The sequence below is a fragment of the Anomaloglossus baeobatrachus genome, chromosome 4 (assembly GCF_048569485.1).
Source record: "Anomaloglossus baeobatrachus isolate aAnoBae1 chromosome 4, aAnoBae1.hap1, whole genome shotgun sequence".
NCBI classification, from domain to species: domain Eukaryota; kingdom Metazoa; phylum Chordata; class Amphibia; order Anura; family Aromobatidae; genus Anomaloglossus; species Anomaloglossus baeobatrachus.
This window is the reverse complement of record NC_134356.1, coordinates 437,324,232-437,346,103: the sequence shown is the minus strand read 5'-3', so window position 1 is coordinate 437,346,103 and position 21,872 is coordinate 437,324,232. Positions and strand designations below refer to the sequence as shown.

Genomic DNA, 21,872 nt, shown 5'->3' with positions numbered 1-21,872 from the left:
CAGCGATCCCTGCCAGGTCAGGTTGCTGGTGGGATCGCTGGAGCGTCGCAGTGTGACAGCTCACCAGCAACCTCCTAGCAACTTACCAGCGATCCCTATCGTTGTTGGGATCGCTGGTAAGTTGCTTAGTGTGACTGGACCTTTAGTCTCAATGAAACTTAGGTGTCCATGACCTTCTTGGCAGATTACTAGCCAGTTGTCTTTCAAAATATTCATGCCACCTCATGACAAAGGTTTTAATGCTCTGGCTGATTGTTCCTACACACATACATCATACATATACAGTGCCTTGAAACAATATTCATTCACCATAAACGCTTCCAATTTTTATATACCACATATATATTTATATGGCATTACTTTCTTTCACTGATTATCCACACACAATTCTGATTCCTGCTAAACCAAATAGTCAATAAAATGTTTAGTATAACTTTCATTGGGGGTTCAAAAAGTTAATTGAATCCGTTAATAATGAAGTGGAGCAACAACATGTGTTGCACAACCTTTAACAGTGAGTAGTTAGCAAAAACGGTGGTAAGACAAAATTAATTGATACGTTGCCACAAAAAAATGTATTAAATTCTTTAGCATTTATCTAAATATAAAACTACAATTTTTATATAAGATGTGTTGGGAAATAAATCGTCCAAAATATATGCTTTGAAATAGTCAACAGTCTAATCTACATTGTTAATGTCTGTGAGAAACAAATAGGAAAAAAGTTTCAATAAACTCACCTTTATAGGGGTCATTGACCTTTTTGGTTTCCATAGGCTGTGTTTCATCTTTGGATGTATGACCCATATCTTTCGATTCTTGAGAACTAGAATCTGTCTTTCTTTCATCTATATCTTCTTCATATATTTTGGGAACTTCCAACATTGCCATTCTTCTTATTGTGCCAGGGGAACGTCTTTCAACTGGGGGAGACTGAGTGCTCAAAAGAGAATTATTCCTCCTAGAAAGTCCGGGAGACACATTGGGGCTCTCTTTTTTAGAAGGAGGTGTTAGGGAACCTGTATTTCCAGTCTCTTCATTATCCAGTTGTTTAGTCTTAAGATATATTTTACGCCGTGCACCAGAAGCCAGTTCCTCTGGTGTTGCCGAGGGAATCAGACATAAATTTTCAGTAGACCTCCATTTGCGGCTGCTGTCTCTCTGAGGCTCAGAAAGCATACTTCCTAGAGTTTTTTCTGCTGGTAAACTTCCAACAACTATGGAAGGCACATTTAATGAAACTGTAGGATCTGTACCTGAAGCTATTTTTGCTGCTATTCTCCTTGATGTTGCTGGACTAAAGCTTAGATCTTCTTTGCTTAAAATAGTCTTCTCTTGTAAACCTTTTGAACTTCGCTTAGGGGCTATTGGACTTTGTGGTGCACTTTCAACTTGGGGTATTATGCCTTCTCTTTTTGATATTTCAGTTATTCTTCTAGGAATGGTTGGACTTGTTTGCACGGAATCCACATTCTGTACCATGTCTTCCTCTGAGGCTGGAGTCAGTTTACCTGATGTGGAACTGGAATGCATGCTCTCTATACTTTTTGGTGAGTCACTATCTTTGCCATATTCATACATCTTTCTGGGGCTTGGTGGACTTAAGCTCATCTGGGGTGAATTCATTTCTACAGGTGACCCTGGTTGAATATCACCCACATTTCTTTGACTTTTTTCATCTATCTTATCTACATCTGCAGTTTTTAAATGTAATAACATTAGCAGTGAATTCTTAAGAGTTGTCACCAAACCATGATCTTGCTTTTCTTTTTGTTTAGACACATTATCATGCTCAACTTTCTCTCTGTCTGCATGGGAAGTAGTGCTAAGCCCAGTGATCGGTATATGAGTCTCAGTTTCTGTCTCCTTTTGGCATGAACTTGTTGTTTCGGATACATCTGGCATCACTAAATCTTCACTGTTTTTGTTCTCTATTTGTGGTGTAATTTGGATTCTTTCTACTTCATACTCTCCCTCAGCTTTGGGTGAAGCCATTAGAGACTGCTTAGAATTTGGGTCTACAGAACTACCAACATTACTTGCTACTCCAACCTCAAGAGCTTTTTTCACATCACGAAGAAGTGTTACTACAGACTGATCACCTTGCTCAGTTGGTAGCAATTGTGAAATGGGATGCAACTGTGAACTATCCCCAGAAACATTAATATTTAGCTCCTTGTCAGGAATTTGTGAATTATTTGCTTCTGCTTGAATCTCTTGCACTACTGTACTAGTTAAAGTTGCATCTTTTTCCATTGCAGCAGAGTTTAAATTCTCTGATTCCCTTGCTTCTTCACTTACGGAGCAAATAGGTTGGTCATCTACAATTGATTCATCCAATCTTTCTTTGGTTTCCTTTTTGACCTCTACTTTCACATCCATCAACATTTCCATTTCACTGGTGTGTGCAACATCTTCTGTCAACCGATCATCAGAAATGTCCTTGGCCATGATTGAAACTTTTTCACTTACTACATCTCTAATCTCCATTAAAACGTCTATAGATTCAGTCACTGGTTTCATTGCATCCATTTGTTGGATGTCATCTAATTGGACATCTTTAACATTTGATGCTTCCTCTAAGCTACATTCCATGAAAGTGTCTAAAGACTTATCTTCAGCTGGTTGAGACTGTGCATTTTGTTCAGTCTTATTTAACTCTGGTGTAACTTGCACTTCTGTAGACAAGTCTGTCTCCATATACACTGGGACTGGTGAACTCGAACTTTCCAACACACTCTTCTCTTTCTCTGATTCTTCTTGTATTTCTACATTCTTTCCTTCAATGGTGTCTCCTTGGGAGATTTTACGTATCTAAAATGAACACATTTACATATGAATGTCATATGAAAGTTATATGAAAATTATATATACATATTTATATGTAGATACTTAAAAAACAGTGAAAAAATACATGTTATGTTATATAAGTTTACAAGTGAATCTATAATGACCAGTTTAAGTACAGAACATGCTCACTGATGGATTCTCAGGTAAGTCGGACACTTTCTCTTGTTAGTGCAGCTTTCTACACGGACGGTCTGGGAAAGCTCTTCTTCTTTTGATGGAGACTCATGGACTGGTCTGGTCATATGCTCCTCCACCAGCAGATATTTTGTGGACACAAGTGCTGCTGAAGTTTGTGAAGAAAGTGGCACTAACAAGAGAAAGTGGCCGACCCCATCAGTGAGCTGTTCTGACAGTCTGACCGGAAAGTTTGTAACTCTTTTATGTGTCTTTTTCTGAGTTCCTCTCAGCTAATGTGTGACCACAGACTGCATTAGAGTTAAAAGTGCAGGAAACAAAAAAAAAGTCTGTAAAAGTCAAACGCTGCACAATTTTTAAAATAAACACAATAGCAAAAATGATGTTTTGGCCCAAAATACATACATTTAAGTACAAAAAAAATTGTCCCCAAGGCGGCCAACTCCTTTAAATCTTTTTTGCAACTGATTTTATTAATTACTATTTTATATCCATCTTTGCAAAATAATGAGCTGCTTTAAGTGAACCTGTCAAGTACAATATGCACCCAGAACCACGAGCAGTTCTGGATGCATATTAGTGATTCCTGCCTAACTATCCCTGTATACACTAGCACTAGCATAAATAAACAGATCTTTAGAAAAAGTATTTCTATATATCGTTTCTTATATGCTAGTGAGGCCAGCGACAAGTTTCAATCGTAATACTTGCCTTGTCTGGTCAGCCGACATAGCACGCTAGCACTCCCCTGTGGGCGTACTAACATGCTAATGAATGCGCAGCGACGCGCACATACCTTACTCTTGATGGCAACCGGAAGTGGATGTATGCGCACTGGGCATATTCCATACTCCCTTGGACTTCTGACCATGCACACTAAACTGATGCGGGGTGTAAGCTTCCTGGCTTCAGTGAGCTATAGTGCACATGACCGGAAGTGCCGGGGACTCCGGATCATGCCTGGTGCGCATCCATCCGCCTCTGACCACCATCAAGAGCGAGGTATATGCACGTCACTGCACATTCATTACTATGTTACTACGCTAACAGGAGAGTGCCAGCATGCTATGCGGGCCGACTAGACAAGGGAAGTAACACCCTTGCGACTAGTCCCTGGCCTCATTAGCATATAATATGGGATCTTTAGAAATACTTTTTCTAAAGATCTCTTTATCTATGCTAGTGTATACAGGGATGGTTAGGGAGTGATTAGCAATATACACCAAGAACTGCTCGTGGTTCTGGGTACATATTGCACCTAACTGGTTCCCTTTAAGAACAAATGTAAAAACGTCTTCATTTCAATTGGTATATTGATTGAAATTGTTACACATCACCTCTTGTTCTTCTTCTGCCTTCTGGCTGAGCTCCAGCTGTTTCTGTAGAAGGGCATAGGCTTTCTGTAGTGCCATGTATTCGACTTCTAAATTCTGTAGCTTCTTTAGTGTCTCTGTTCTTGTCTTCTCCTGTAAAATTGTAAGAAAAAATATGATTTTTTAAGGTTAAATATGACAGATGTCAATCAGTTCAGTTGGTGTATATACTGCAAATCTATGGCGAAAAATAGGGTAAAAAGTTCTGTAGTCCTTGCTTTACATCAATCTTTAGCATTGACAGTGGTTGTTCCATTCTTCCACCTTTCCATATGCCAGTAATCAAACAAAAGTTCAACACACTAGAATTACCAGATCAGAGAAACAATATCCTCTCGGACAGGGTTCTCAAACTAAAATGAGTTCCAGGACCAATTAGAAAAATCCTGTTAGGCAAAAGCAAGACAAATTTACCACATTGCGTCCCTTAATATAAAAATGCTCAGTTCTAGCAGTGCATTGCCAATGGAGCCAAGAAAGACTTTAACAAGAGCAATCTGGACATGACCTAACAACCATCACCCTCGCCTTGAAGCCTCAGGCCCCAGATGTAGCCCAGATTGCCCTCAATATATTTTGTTGCTTACTGCGACCCATAAGAAATTGCGTTAAGGATCATGTGTTTGAGACCCTTGCTCTAAGAGGATAATTAGTGTAAAATCTGCATGTTACATGTGAAGAGATATACAAAACATTGGGTCAGTAAAACCCAAGAAAAAGTACACTACAAAGTAATATTTTGATGGTACATTTATGCTATTCTGTGGTTTGGATATGCCTGTAACTTTGCAGTGTATGTTTTCCTGTGTTGTATTGGTATGGCCTTTTTAATCTGTGCATACAGCATCATATTTCTGTGCTGCCCACCTTATTTTGATATTAGAGAACAAAACAGATAGGGAATGATGTGCATTTTAAAATCTGCAGCATGCTCTCAAATACATGCTCGGTTTCACTGTTATATATCAATTATGATTTCTAAAATCCAATTCACATAAATTATACTACAGTTTGTAAAGATTTCAGTATGGGAACCCTACTTAAAGGGAATCTGCCAGCAGGTGTTTGCTACCTCATCTGAGAGCAACATGATGTAGGCAGAGAGATCCTGAATCCGACGATGTATCACTTATATTACTGGGTGCAACAGTTTTGACACAATCAGAACTTTTAGATTTAACCATCTACTAGAACTGATAGAGCTGTCCCGCCCACACCAAGCTCTCTATAGAGGTTGTAAGTTGACAATGAGGTGTCAATCAGGGGAGGGGTCATGCCGCACTGCCCTGTGCGTGACATTGTAGTCCGAACAATGATAAGTCCTGAATGCTTAAACAAAAATAGCAAATAAACAACAGATTGGACCTTGATAAGACACGCATCCATGAATTGTCTGTGTTAACCCTTGCAGCGTGCTGTTTTCAGATTCATTTTGAAAATGCGACCTGTTTACTTTCTGCAGCTTTTTGGACTTCATAAGAAATTAAGTCTTTGCAGGAAAATCTTCACTTGGTTTGCTGAAATTTGAGCAACTGAATTTTATTTTATTCATTGTAATGGCTTAAATGAGTTGTCCAGTGAAGATAGGTTAACTTATCACCATTTATCCATAGGATAGGTGATAACTTTTGTAGTAATGAGGGTCTGAACACTGGGACCCACACCTAATGGCAGAATGGGGAACCCTGCATTAAAATGGAGTGGCAGTGAGCATGCTGGACTGTTGCTCTATTTGTTTTCTATGGGGCTACCGTAAAAAGCTGAGCTCAGTGGTTGGAAGCTCTACTAGGAATGAATGGGCTTGCATATGGCTGCTTCTTTCTAATAAGAATAAAATTGACAGTTGAGGATAAATGTTTCCCATTCTGCCAATCGGTACAGTTCCCAGCAGTTGGACCACCTCCAGTTTATAACTTATCACTTATCCTATAGATAGGTGATATTTTATCTTTACTGGAAAACTCCTTTAATCATTTAGGTGGAAAGAACATGGATGTCTGAAAGCCCTATTGAGATGAAGGAACATTTGAGATTTCTTTAAACGTTTTCCACTTGTTAACATGCTGTGATCAACTTTGTAGAGAAATGTTTATGTTCTAGAACATGATCTTACAAGAATGTGAGTATCTTACAAAGACCAAATTAACAAACACAAAATTCTAATTATTCCCTGATATTTGTACAAAACTTCCTGGAAAAGACATTAGTCATAAATACATATCTCTTTTTTATGTCATTGACACAAGGTGGCTTTGACGTACAATGATATATCTTATTTTATGACTTGTTCCTATCATTCCTGCCAGATTTCCATGCGTGCTCACTGTTTTTCTTCTCTAAGAGATGATGAAATCACTTGCTGCTTTTAGTGTGTATGCGTTTAGTAAAGTAATATTTGCAAATCCAAAAATGGGAATGACTAATCAGTGTCAACATTCTGCACAGCTGAGAATGAGGTCATCTTCTGTATATAGGGCCAGCAGAGTACCAAGGCTTTTCAACTCCACTGTCACGCTCAGCTCAGATTTACTCATCATTTGGAAATAATCTCTGTATAAGTAAGAATTTCAAATGTTTTGTTCACTGGTTACTTAATGTATTAAATTGTATAAACACCATGAAGATAAGGTTTCAGTACTAGAAGTCTGATTCTATCCGATCTGATCCTATTTATTTCACTGTGCACAAATCAATCAGTAGTTATGTATCTAACAAGTGGAATGGAAATCTAAGTAAACAACCAACTATAACTTCATCCTCTCTCCGGTAGCATGGCCACGTGTAAGCAAAAAATAAACCTAAGGGCTTTTTTCCACTTGCGTACCACTTCCGATGCGAGAGCATCGAGAGCGATATGCTAATGACCCTCTGCTGTGGGTGTTAGCTGAGGGTCACGCGACTGTGATGTGATCTTGCGATCGTATCACAGCCTTGCAGAAGAGGAAGCGAGCACTTTCTCCCCATCTTCTCCGCTACCTGTCTCTGCGTCTGTCACACTTCAGTCACAAAACATGCGAGTGCAGTGCGATGTTTCACAGACTCCCATAGACTTGTATGGGAGTGTGTGAGACAAGACTCACTGCAAAATGCAGCAAACTGCGATTGCACTGAGAGCACAATTCGTGTCGAGAAATACAGTAACAGGAAAGAGCAAACTGCCTCATTGATTAACACTGGTGCGAGTGTGATCCAATGTTTTATCGGATCGCACTCGCACATGAAAATCGCAAGTGGAAAAGGGCCATATTTATTACCTTTTTCACACTGGCTCATTTTGGCCAGTATTTTGCCTCATTATCTATATACCAAAACCAAAAGGAGGTGTAAAACATAAAGTGGTGGAAATCTTTCTATTTAATTGTCATGTGGAAGTGGCCTAAGGGTATGGATACTTTTGGGGATGTTAAATGACCTTCTAAATATTTAGTTCCACTTGTGTATACTGATGTCCTTCAATTTCATTCACATAAGCCAACAGAATTGGGGCCACCATTGCAGGTGATACAGTTATAGGGGCCGTGGCGAATGAATACAAGGAGGGTCTCACACTATTACTCATCTACTAAATAAAAGGGTTCCTTTTTTTTGGCAAATATTCGACCTATTAATTTCACAAGTTATAGTTAATTTTAAAGGTTAAAGGGTCCCAGAAAGAGGTGAGCGAGTACCGAAATATTCGTAATCGCTATACTCGGAAGTAATGAGTACTTTGCAATACTCACGTATTCGTTCTGAATAGCGTATACAATTCAAGTCAATAAGAAATGCGAGTAATTTTCTGCTGGAACAAACAAAGAGGTCTGGGGGCCTGAGGAAAAGGCTGAAATGGAAGGGAAAGTGATGAAACTGAATGGGGAGAGCCTGGAGAATATGTCAACAAAAAAATCTCTGTCTCTCTCGTAGCTGCAAATCAGGCGCCAAACCTGCTGGGTGGTACAATAGAATATCACAAGGCGAGTGCACAACAATTTGCAATGTAAGAGTAACCCGAATACCGTACTATCCGTGCGAGTAGCGAATAGTAACGATTACACTCGCTCATCATTAGTCCTTCATCTTGCACAGGAGCCCTCTTCTGTCTGCGTTCGCCTTTGCTTGGATGGCATCTTGCAGATGGAGCAGGTGTAAGTCAGAAAGGGCAATTTATTTGGAGTCCTGTTTCTGATTCAATTGCGAATGTTGCTAAAACGTCACAGAAATATAAATAGTAATTACTACAAGTTGTAATGTTAATTTAGGGTAAAATGATGTTCTCAAAGGCGTGGTGTCCAAAACGATGGACTATGGATTTAAACTGTGTTAAAGAGAGAACCATTCTTTGTTTATTGCAAGAGTAATTGACCTGGATGATACCTACACACATTGTCGGTGGTTAGGAGATATTCTAGAAACAGGAATGGGATTGCGGTCACAGAAATCCCTAGAGTTGATTTGGGCATCATCATGCAAAACACTGCTGCAACCCCAGGAAAGAATGCAGATAGGGCATGCTGTGGTAGGGGGTAACCTGTTCCAGATCCAAATAAGACAGAACATTCAGATAAGAGCGGTCAGTTATCGTTGATGCAATCTGACCACAAGGCTTCAGCAAGAAACTATTCTTTTGCTGCCATTGTCTGACACTGTTCAACAGCATTTGCCCACCAAGTGTGAGAGTAGCCAATAAGCTTTTAATTTTTGTAAAGCTGAAATAACCTCATTCAGATTAATAAGACTTATTTTTAATTGTAGCTATTACCTTTTAGGCACAAGGTGTAAACTTGACTAGATCATGTCTAGCTGATCATGTCTAGCTGAGGTTGAAGCTCATTAGTAAATCAGAGCTGTGTCTTGTAATGAGCCAGGCTCCTGTGTCAGTTCTACACGATCAGGCGTATCCACCATGTGTTAGACTTTGTGGGGAAACATTGAGAGTGACTAATACAGTAGCTGTATCGCTGTCCTCCAGAGTGTTTTCCTGGCATGGCTCATAAGTGGCTACTGCAGCCAAGTGTGATAAACAATGCTACTGTCTAAGGCCTCATTCACTCATCTGTATTTTTACATCAGTGTTTGTATGTCAAAGCCAGTAGTGGAACTTACAGAAAAAAATGATAATTGAAAGATTGACGCCTGTTCTGTGCTTTGAAGACACTCTTAGTTTTGGTAAACAAATACTGATGAAATACAGATCAAAAATACTGACATGTAAATGTGGCGTAAAAATGAGTCTTGAAGGTGTAGCTTTGGCTATGTGCTGTTGGTATATATTGTCTGCCCTGCAAGTAGGCACATGGCTCTTCAGACACATATTTAAACACTCTCAGTTGAAGTTTCTAACAAAGAAGACTCAGCACTAGGGATGAGCGAACTGCTCGGTAAGCCTAATGAGCATTTTGATGCTCGGGTGTTGGGTATTCGTTTACAGAGTATACAGGGGCGTGCTAACATACTATTCAACACCCACTGGCTAGCGTCTTCAGTGGTGACCAGTGTACTGGTGTCCGTTGTCACCGCTTTAGAACGCCGTGCAGTGCACATGATCAGAAGTCACCGCACTTCCGGTCATGCGCACTATGAAGTCGAGTGTACGCGTCCCAGCTTCAGAGCAGTCTAGTGAGCATGACCATAAGTGCCGAGGACTTTTGATAATGTGCATTGCCCGGCATTCTGATGCAGTGACAACGGGACACAGGTAAACTCATCACCGTTGATGACGCTAGGCATTGGGCATTGAATAGTAGAATGAGAGCAGGAACTAACACCTTTGCGCCCTATGCTCATTAGCATATCATAAAGGATCTTCAGAAATACCTTTTCTAAAGATCTCTTTATGTATGCTACTAGATGCTGGTACTGTTAGGCAGGGATTCGCAATATGCACCCAGAACTGCTCGTGGTTCTCGTTTAATATTGCACCTGACAGGTTTCCTTTAAAGGGAATTGTCACTAGGTCATACTGCAGCATCGCTCTGATCAGTGAAACTGCAGTGTTCCTGTGAGTGCAAGCACTCTGTAGGCTCTCACAGGAAGTGAGTCATGGTAGCGTCAGGGGTTATCAGCTGAGCCTACCATGGCAACATAATGGAGCCCCGTGATTTTGTCACAGAGCCGCCGATGGCTGCGAAGAACAGCGCGATCCTTGCTGCGGTCATTTAAATTGTGCTGTCAGATTTTGATAGCGCGATCTAAGTGATTAGCAGGTGTGGGTGGATCTCTAATCCACCCGTGCCTGTTAGCCACACATGTCTGTTGATCGAATCAGCAGACAAGTTCAGAGATTACTATGGGCTCACCGCTGGAGCCCTTGGTAACTGGGAGGACATGACCTAAGACGTATATATATACGTCCAAGTTTGCGAAGGGGTTAATCTTTAAGATTTGTTTACATATTGCAGTATATCACCCAAAAAAAAAGAAATCAAAGCAGAACTGATTAATTATATGCCTAACATGTGCAATGATAACAACAATGTTTATGGTGCTATCAAAATTGCACGTGTACTTGTTATACAATGCCTGGAAAAAAATTATGGAATCACCTGGCTCTGAGAATGTTCATTCATTCAGTTGTTTACTTTTGTTTAAACAAAACAGATCACAGACATGGCACAAAACTAAAGTAATTTCAAATACCAACTTTCCAGCTTTAAGAAACACTAAAAAAAATCATGAAAACATAATGTGCTAGCCAGTAACGGTTACTTTTCAAGACCAAAATGGGGGGAAAATTATGGAATCACTCAATTATGAGGAAAAAATTATGAAATCACCCTGTAAATTTTCATTCCCAAAACTAACACCTGCATCAAATAAGATCTGCTCCAGCCTGCAAAGCTGATCTGGCAACAGCAATCAGAAAAAGTTGGAGCCATATTGATGAAGAGTACTTTGTCACTCATTAAGTCCATGCCTCAGAGACTGCAAGCTGCTATAAAAGCCAGAGGTGATGCAAGAAAATACTAGTGATGTATTGGAGTGCTCTTTTTTATGTTTGTTTGTTTTTCATGATTCCATAATGTTTTCCTCATAATTGAGTGATTCCATAATTTTTCCCCGTTTGGTCTTGAAAAGTAACCGTTACTGGCTAGCACATTATGAATTCATGATTTTTTTTTTGTGCTTCAGCCAGAAAGTTGACATTTGAAATTACTTTAGTTTTGTGCCATGTCTGTGATCTGCTTTTTTTAAACAAAAGTAAACAACTGAATGAACATCCTCAGAGCCAGGTGATTCCATATTTTTTGCCAGGAGTTGTATATGTATACAGCTCTGTTAAAAATTAAGAGACCACTACAAAATGTTTAGTTTTTCTGATTTTTCTTTTTATAGGTATATTTTTGAGTAAAATGTAAATTGTTCTTTTATTCTATAAACTAGTGACAACATGTCTCCTAATTTCCAAGCAATACATTTTGTATGTATTTTCTGAAACTGAGAAATGGTCAAAAAATGCATTGCTTTCAGTCCTACAAATAATGCAAAGAAAATCAATATTTTGTGGAATAACCATGAGTTTTAATCATAGCTTTCATACTTCTTGGCCTGTTTTCCACCAGTCTTTCACACTGCTTTTGGGTGACCGTATGCCACTCCTGGTGCAAAAATTTAAGTAGTTTTTCTTTGTTTGAGGGCTTGTGACTATCCATCTTCCTCTTGATTACATAACAGAAGTTTTCAATGGGGTTCAGGTCTGGAGATTGGGCTGGCCATGACAGGGTTTTGATGTGGTGGTCCTTCATCCACACATTGATTGACCTAGCTGTGTGGCATGGCGCGGAAAAAAACAGTCCTCAGCATTGGGGAACATTGCCTGAGCAGAAGGAAGCAACTGTTTTTCTGGGAGAACCTTGTATTCAGCTTGATTCATACGTCCTTCCCAAAGTTTAATCTGCCCAATTTCTAGAGTAAGGTAATCTTCTCTGATGAGTCTAATTTTCAGGTTTGCCCAACATCTGGTCGTCTAATGTTTAGATGGAGACCTGGAGAGGTGTACAAGCCACAGTGTCTTGCACCCACTGTGAAATTTGGTGGAGGATCGGTGATGATCCTGGGATGCTTCAGCAAGGCTGGAATTGGGCAGATTAAACTTTGCAAAAGGATGTATGAATCAAGCTGCATACAATGTTATCCTGGAAAAACAGTAGTCAAGAGGAAGATGGATAGTCACAAGCCATCAAACAAAAAAAAAACTGCTTACGTTTTTGCACCAGGAGTGGCATAAGGTCACCCAAAAGCAGTGTGAAAGACTAGTGGAAAGTATACCAAGAAGCATGAAAGCTGTGATTAAAAATCATGGTTATTCCACAAAATATTGATTTCTGAACTCTTCCTTAGTTAAAACATTAGTATTGTTATTTCTAAATGATTATGAACTTGTTTTCTTTGCATTATTTGAGGTCTGAAAGCAATGCATCTTTTTGGTATATTGACCATTTCTCATTTTCAGAAAATAAATACGAAATGTATTTCTTGGAAATTCGGAGATGTTCTTGTCAGTACTATGTAGAATAAGACAACAATTTACATTTTACTCAAAAATATACCTATAAAGAGAAAAATCCGAAAAACTGACAATTTTGCAGTGGTGTCCTACTTTTTGCCAGAGCTGTATATATACGGAGTATATATACAGTATATATATATAAATATATATATATATATAATATATATATATATATATTATATATATATATATATATATATATATATATATATATATATATAGTTGAATTATTTCTCTTATGAGCGATCAACATCTGCATAAATAAAATTGCTGAGATTCTTAGCCAGAAAAGTAGGTGTTAAGTGAGTGCCATATATATTTTGTTTCTCGCCTAGCATCCGTATGTCATGCGAGTGCTATGTGAGTGTGCGTTTCTTTTCTAGCCAAGAAAAAACTTGCACTCGCATGACATATGGAGGCTAGGCGAGGAAAAAAAATACACTCTCATAGCACCCGCATGACATACAGATGCTAGGTGAGGAAAAAACACATGACACTTGACTGACACTGACCAGTTTTTCTGGCTGAAAAATTACAATCTCAGCATTTTTATAGATACTCAGATGTGATCACACCATAAATTTTTAAAATGACAATTTTAGACGCTTGTGTATCAGACGGAAATATATCGCCTTGCCATGGGTCTCTTCTTGACCTGAACTTCACTGTCTCTTATATGCCTATCAGGCTGTCCAGTTTCGGTCAGGAGACTCACGGTGAGTCCATACATCAGAGTCTGTACTCAAACCGAGATATACAAATATCTTACTTCAACTTTACTATGTGTTTAATATTGCACATGTTATGGTCGGTAGCATACACACACATACACACACACATACACACACCCATTGCAACTTAAGTTTATTTGCAAAATCTACAAACTTTCCCCTGTTCGCAATAAAATAATCAAATACAAACAATTTAAATAACTCAACACAACTAAAATGACAAGTGTTTCTCCACATTCAACACAAAATGTCACTTTTAATATCTACTGCTGTCTCATAATTATTCAACCACCTGAATAACATCCCTCATAAGAGTTCACATTTGCAAATTAGATATTGTTTCAAGTCAACCTGATGTAAGCAATCAAGGGATTAATTATTCGAATCAGTTGTGCTTAAAATAAATCCTTTCCAATAAAAGAACTGTGACATTCATTTTATTCATGTTAGAAATATGACTGAGTCAAAAAATTGGTCCAAAAAGTTAAGAGGTGATTACCTTGCACAAAGAAGGACAACGATACAAAAATAGAGCAAAGACATTAAATGTTCCTAGAGAAACATTAGGATGTGTAGTTCACAAGTTCAAAGTTAAAGGAACATTGGCTATACAGATCTGAATGTGACAGCAAAGGAAACTATCACCAGCTGCCACTAGATTCCTGAAGGAGCAAAACCCTTGAGTGACTGCAAAATACCTGCAGCAAGATTTGGTGGCAGCAGACACTAAGGCGGGCTTTACACGCGGCGACACCGCTAGCCCCCATCGTACATGAGATATATGGTGTTTGCTGCCGTAGCGAACATTATCGCTACGGCAGCTTCACACGCACATACCTGGTCGGCGACGTCGCTGTGACTGCCGAACAATATCTCCTTCAAGGGGGAGGTGCGTTCGGCATCACAGCGATGTCACCGCGACTGACCAAAGTATATAGGTTTGTTGGCTTCACCCAAATACATCATCTGGGACACATGCTAGCCAGCCCACCCACCAAGCTACACAGCCTTAGGCGGGCTTTACATGCTGCGACATCGCTAGCAATTGCTAGCGATGTCGAGTGCTATAGCACCCGCCCCCGTCGCACATGCGATATGTGTTGATCGCTGCCGTAGCGAACATTATCGCTTCGGCAGCTTCACACGCACATACCTGGTCGGCAACGTCGCTGTGACCGCCGAACAATATCTCCTTCAAGGGGGAGGTGCGTTCGGCGTCACAGCGATGTCACCGCGATGTCACCAAACGGCCGGCCAATAGCAGCGGAGGGGCGGAGATGAGCGGGACATAACATCCCGCCCACCTCCTTCCTTCCGCATAGCTGGTGGATGCAGGTAAGGAGATGTTTATCGTTCCTGCGGCTTCACACACAGCGATGTGTGGTGCTGCAGGAACGACAAACAACATCGTATCTGCAGCAGGAGCGACATTATGAAAATGAACGACGTGACACAAATCAGCAATTTTTGTCACTTTTGCGCTCGTTCATCATCTGACATCTGACACATTGCGATGTCGCTACCGGCGCCGGATGTTCGTCACTAACGACGTGACCCTGACGATATATCAGTAGCGATGTCACAACGTGTAAGGCCCCCCTAAGGCACACACTATACGATCAAAGTCTCAAACCTGACACTCCAAAAACTCCACCTCTGACCCAAAGCAAAAGAAAAATTGGTTACAATAAACTCAACCCATATAAATAAGTCATAGAAATTTTGGAATTCTGTTATATGGGGTAATTAAACTGCAACTTTTGGGGCCTATGGATAACATTTTATCTGGAGGAAGAATGAGTCGTATATTGAACAGAACACCCTACCTACAGTATAGCATAATGGTAGTTTAGTTATGTTATGGGTCTGTTTTGCTTCTGGCACAGGATACCTGCAGAGCGTGGAGGACAAGATGGATTCAATCAAGTATCAGGAAATCTCTGTAGAAAACGTCATGACTTCTATGAGGAAGCTGAAGCTTTCAGTCATTGGACCTCCCAACAGGTCAATAATCCCAAACATACCTCAAAGTCTCCCCAAGGTTTGATATCAGAAAAAGTCCTGGAAGATTCTGGAGTGTCGTCACAATCACCTGACTTGAACCCCATAGAGTGTTTTTGTGGGACTTAAAAACAAACTCCAAACTACTAGTGAACTTGAGGCCATTGCCCATGAGGAATGGACTAAGATTCCCCAGGAACGCTGCTAGAAACTACTGTCTGGCTATGCATTACTCTTGCAGTAGGTAATTGCAGCCTCGGCTCTACTAAGTACTAAAGATGCTTTTCATGAAGCAATTGAATATTATTTATTTTTATACTTTAATCAAGAACCAAGTTTGAACAAGTTAATATGTCAGCGAATTCCAGTTATTATCAATCGCATTCTGTTTAATAACTGTATATATCTATAATAAGATATTCTGAGACATACTTGAGCTTTGGATATTACTCAAGTCCTGTGCACCAAAAGTAGAGTTGAGGTATAATTTATAGGTGCTCTATACAAATGAAAGATACAGTATCTTCTTGACCTTGGACATGTTTATGGAAAGTGTTGAAGGACACAAGAGAAACTATTGCAGCAGAAAGCAAAATGAAGTATGGTACCACCTGCTATGTTTGTTTCAAATACATTTATGTTTCATCTGGTATGAGCCCAGCTATCACTCCAAAACATAGATTGCCTCCACTTACATGACTTTAGTTGTCTGGAATTTAGAACGTGTTCTGGGACTTAACTCACAGGTTACATACACAACTGTACATCCTAATTATTAATTATTCTCATTCAGTGTTGTTCTTAATGTGTAAAATATTACTATAGGTATTCTACATTGTATTCCAAATATTGAATATATCCTATTACGAAGTTCTGAATTAAAGAGGGTTTTCATCTTTCATCTTTTTATCGATCTGGCTTCAACTAGATAAACGAAAATTAGGATTTGCCATCCCTCACTGCTTCAGCGGTGGTTCTCTGCTAGTCCGGGTATTTGTTGACATGCCTGCATTGGTGATATAAAAACTACAGCATGAGACTGCTGTAGTCAATCACTGGACTCAGCTGTCTCATACCTTTTACAGCGCCATGACTGTTGAGCCCTGTGATTGGCTGCAGAGTGATGGGTGGTTCTGACGTCACCGCTATCCCATGTGAACAAAGCTTAAGGCAGTAGCATGGCAGTTTGTAATAGATGGTGCCCTGCTCTAAAAAAGGACACCTCTCATTCTGTAGCACTAGCATCCATCACATAGACAGCCCATTATTTTTTATCTGAACTTAATGCTTCAATTTCCCTGCAGTAGCACTATAAATTAGCAGATAGGAATATGGTGGATTGGTTAGTATTGTATCAGTAGAAAGGTGCCCTATGATTACCGGTATCTTATTGTCTGAGGGCACGTTCAACAAAAGGTTGAAGACTCTATTAGGCATTGAAACAAGGCAGGATGGGTGAATGGATGCATGTAGTTAAAAAATTCAGTGCCATTATTTAATTAGTTTCTTCACTTGATGTTTTAAAGAGTAATCTAAAAATAACATTAATAATTTAATTTATATAGCACCAACATATACCGCAGTACTTTACAATTTAGTGGAGACTTATACAGACAATAAAGACAATACAGAGTAACACATAGGTCAAAAAGTGATGTGTTTGATTTAAAGAGAATTTTAAATCCAATCAAATTTTGATGTGACCACCTTTTCACCTTCGAAACTGTACAAATGGATCAATTCTTCTATGTACACTTGCTCACGGTTTTTAAAGGAACTCACCATGGAGGATGTTCCAAACATGTTACAGAACTAACCATAGCTCTATCTGTCAATGTAGACTTCTATCTCTTCATGTAATCCCATACAGACTCAATGGTGTTGAGATCAGCGCTCTGTGGGGGTCATACCATCACTTCCAGGACTCCTTGTTCTTATATACACTGAAAATAGTTCTTGGTGACATTGTTTGTATATTTGGGGTCGTTGTCCTGCTTCAGAATAAATTTGGAACCAATCAGACACCTAATTGAGGTATTGTTTGAAAGATACAAGTATCTGCCTGTATTTCTCAGTTCAGCATTGAAGACACCATTAATCTTGACTAAATTTCCAACTCCATTTACTGAAATGCAGCCCTAAACGTGAATGAATTTTCACCATGCTTAACTGTTGCATTCAGACATTCATTATTATACAACTCTCCAGCACTTTACTTAGCGCTGCTTCAAATGATCTTGAAAATTACATCTTAAAACCAAAGTCCACTTTGAAAACTTTGCCTGGGAGAGACCTTGCTGATGAAGTATAACTACCCTATGTTCTGTTTCTGTGCAGTCTTGCCATAGGGTATAACCTGAAACACAACCTCACCCTTGTATCAGAGTGTTGCTGTTCCTTAATCACTTTTAAAGGGAACCTGTCATCAGAAATTTGGCTTTCAACCTAAATGTTTCCCCCTCTGCAGCTCGTGGGCTGCATTCTAGTAAGGTTTCTATACTTTTTGTGCCCCCTTTTAAACCAAAATAAATACTTTATAAAACTGTACCTTTTGGTTTGAAAATCTTGTAAATCGTCCATGGGGGCGGGCCGTGTGGCGTCCGTTGCTGTATCTTACGCCGTCCCCCATGCTCCAAATCATCCCTCAGGACGCCGCCCACTGCGCCCGAGGTCCCGTGCACGCCAGGACACCTGGTGACGTGGTCGCACGCCCGAGAGTATGGGCGGCGCTGTGATTGCATCGCAAGTGCGCGCCCATACTCTCGTGGGCGCGCTCTCCCCTTTGTACGTCGCTCAGATCCTCTCCGCTTCTCCTGTAGTGGCCTGCCCCACTCCTCCCATCTATTTCCTGCTGCAGGGTACGATGGGAAGGAGGTGACGTCGGGCCGGCGCAGAACGCTGGAGGCAGTGGGGAAAGGGCAGGCACGAGAGTATGGGCGGGCACTTGCGATGCAATCACAGCGCCGCCCATACTCTCGTGCCTGCGACCACGAGGGATGATTTGGAAGGAGCCCACACAATAGTTAGTTGTTCTCCAGCAGGAGAGGAAAGGAGCAGACGTGTCTTACTGGTGCTCTGGTGGTACACAAGAGTTCATGTGGTTGCCGAGGGGAGAGCTTCATTGCTCCCTCGTAACCAGCGCCACGCAGGGTGCAGGACGCTAGGGAAGATCACACTTCAAGTTGGTTTTCCTAAATCTGCCGGGACGGGGAGGTTTCAAGCTTACCTGGCCACAAAGAGCCCGAAAGCACCATGCCAGATAGGATCTGGGGCCTTGGACAGCACCAGGCCACATTGAGGAGCCACGGTACCTGCAAATAGGGACAAGATTACTACTCGAGACAAACTGGGGTTCCCAAGTAGCTTTAAGCCACACGGATCCAACATACACGGCGCTAGGAGGAAAGGACTCACCGAGCACCAAATCGGACTGACCTCTGAAGAGATTCCGATTCGACGGAGCCCATCACAGCGAGTGACCAGTACTACCTTGGCGAGCGGCACAGTACAAAGAGTGCACCTGTAACTGCAGCATTTGACTTGGACTCTTATTATCAGCACCGCCGCCCTCCACTTCTGCGCTCAAACGCCATCACTACTCCCCTCATCATCCTCCCCATGGCCTGCTCCACCTGTGGGGAGCGACACGATCTCTGCTGCTACCACCATCTGCCCTGGACAACGACAGCAGCATACTGAATCCCTGGCCACATACCACAGGTGGTGTCATGACATTCATGCATTACTACCCCCATCATCTTCCCTCCTTATTGGTGTACACCTCGGGGCATGAAGGCGGGCAGGCCACCGCGACATCCCAGATCATCACACCAGCCCGGTGATGAGTAAAGCAGGTACGAGACCAGGTGCCTGACTACCCACTGGTTGCTACACAAACACCACCCTTCTTGTTTGCAGTCCACAGTGGTGTTTTTTTTTAACAATTTGGCTATAAAATCCTACTCCTCGCAGTTTTCTCTTGACAGTTGATGATCACAGTAGGATTCTGGCTGGTCTCCCCGAGATCAGTGATTGTTTTGTCTTGCTTGTCTAGTAGGCATTGCTCCCACCTAGCCAGAATCCTACTCCACACTGATGAGGGGCAATACCCCGAAACAGCTGTCTGTGGATGGATACCTGGCCTTGGTATTTCCCTTGTCATATCTTTAAACTCGTCAAAGAGTTGGATATTAACTAAAAGGGCCACTCAATATGGTGGTTATGATGGTCTCCTTAAAAAGAGCCACTCTTTGGCTAGGTCCTTCCCGGAGGGATATCTGGCTATTTTCTGTGTCGAGACTCCTAACAGATGCTCCATGGCCCTTTTTTTATTTGCATACTTCCCAGGGGGCAATGCACCTAGGATTTCACTGTGTTGAGCGCCTTTGCTGGCTGCCGGCATTGTTTTATCTGGCTGGTCTCCCCGAGATCAGTGATTGTTTTGTCTTGCAAGACTTTTGTATACACATTTTAGGTAACTTTGTGATGGAGCTGTTTGAGGTAGTGCCAAGGGGTGTAAAGCTGTCATCAGAATATAGGGGGTACTTTGAGGAATGTACTGCAAGGCTAAGTTAACACATATTCTGGTTTGTTTCAAAAATGTTTCATTACTGCTCCTTTCCATGTGTGCTCCCTCGTGGTTTTGCTGGCCTCACTCTAAGGGGTACTTTGCACGTTGCGACATCGCTAGCATCGGCTAGCGATGCCGAGCGCGATAGCACCCGCCCCCGTCGCACATGCGATATCTTGTGATGGCTACCGTAGCGAACATTATTGATACCGCAGCTTCACACGCACTTACCTGCCCTGCCGTGGTAAGTGGCAGGTGGCCAAAAGAAGTGGAAGGGCGGAGATGAGCAGGACGTAAACATCCCGCCCACCTCCTTCCTTCCACATAGCCGGTGGAGGCAGGTAAGGAGATGTTCCTCGCTCCTGCGGCTTCACACACAGCGATGTGTGCTGCCGCAGGAACGAGGAACAACATCGTATCTCCTATTGGTGCAACATTATGAAAATGACCGACGCTACACAGATCACCAAGTTTCGCCGCTTTTGCGATCGTTTATCGGCGCATCTAGGCCTTACACTTTGCGACATCATTACCGGCGCCGGATGTGCGTCACTTTTGATTTGACCCCGACGATATCGCAGTAGCGATGTCGCAACGTGCAAAGTACCCCTAAATCTACAATGTACACATTCCAAATATACCAAGGAAAACCATTGTATGAGCAACCATGCCAAATTTACTGAATATACAGTATGTAGACAGTATATTACAAAAGTGACACTTTTATACAAAGTAAAGTGTGCAGCTTGTATAACAGTGTAAATTTGGTGTGCCCTAGAAATAACTCAACACAGTCATTAATGTATAATCTGATGGCAACAAAAGTGAGTACACTCCTAAGTGAAAAAGGCCAAATTGCACCCAAAGTGTCAACATTTTGTGTAACTACTAGTGATGAGTACCACGCTCGGGTGATTGGTACTTGTAACAAGCATTTTGATATTCGGGTGGTCAGTTTTCGTCTGCCGAGTATAATGGAAGTGAATAGGTAACACAAACATTTTTCCAGAAAATCGTCAGGAAAAAATGCTAGAGCTCCCCTTTAACTGCCATTATACTCTGTAAATGAGTACCCGAGCATCAAAATGCTTGTTACAAGTAGTGCTTGGTCATCACTAGTGGCCACCATTATTTTAAAGCATTGCCTTAACTCTCTTGGGCATGGAGTTCACTAAAGCTTCACAGGTTGCAACTGGAATCCTCTTCCATTCCTACATGACGACATCAGGGAGCTAGTGGATGTTAGAAACCTTGCGATCCTCCACCTTCCATTTGAGGATGTTCCACAGCTGCTCAATAGGATTTTAGTCTGGAGACATGCTTGGCCTCAGTTTCTTTAGCAAGGCAGTGGTTGTCTTGGAGGTGTGTTTGGTGTCATTATTTTCTTGGAATACTGCCTTGCGGCCTAGCTTCTAAAGAGAGTGGATAATGCTCTGCAGTATGTCAGTGTTGGCATTCATGGGTCCGTCAATGAACTGTAGCTGCCCACACCTGGCAGCACTTATGCAGCTCCAAATCATGATGCTCCCACCACCATGATTCCCTGTAGGCAATACTTGCTTGTCTTTGTACTCCTCACCTGGTTGACGCCACACACAGTTGACACCATCTGAACCAAATAGGTTTATCTCAATCTCGTCAGACCACAGGGCATCTGTCACGCATGTGGGTGTAGACCCACTGAAGCACAGACTGGGCTTACCTTGCAGGGGCGTTTCTAAGTGCCT

The 21,872-nt window shown here is 41.3% G+C and overlaps 2 protein-coding genes across 5 annotated transcripts in view; one reads left to right on the top strand and one right to left on the bottom strand.

Moving 5' to 3' along the window:
• Window positions 1-21,872, bottom strand: part of ALPK3 (alpha kinase 3) — a 311,388-nt gene that overhangs the window by 58,735 nt on the left and 230,781 nt on the right. For all 4 annotated transcript variants that reach the window (XM_075345487.1, XM_075345486.1, XM_075345489.1 and 1 more), the window contains 2 exons: window positions 4,323-4,451; window positions 741-2,814 (listed from right to left, as the gene is read on the bottom strand). In XM_075345487.1, the coding sequence (XP_075201602.1) occupies window positions 741-2,814; window positions 4,323-4,451 (2,203 nt within the window). The remainder of the gene's footprint in view (window positions 1-740; window positions 2,815-4,322; window positions 4,452-21,872) is intronic.
• Window positions 1-21,872, top strand: part of SLC28A1 (solute carrier family 28 member 1) — a 300,208-nt gene that overhangs the window by 256,083 nt on the left and 22,253 nt on the right. The window lies entirely within an intron of this gene.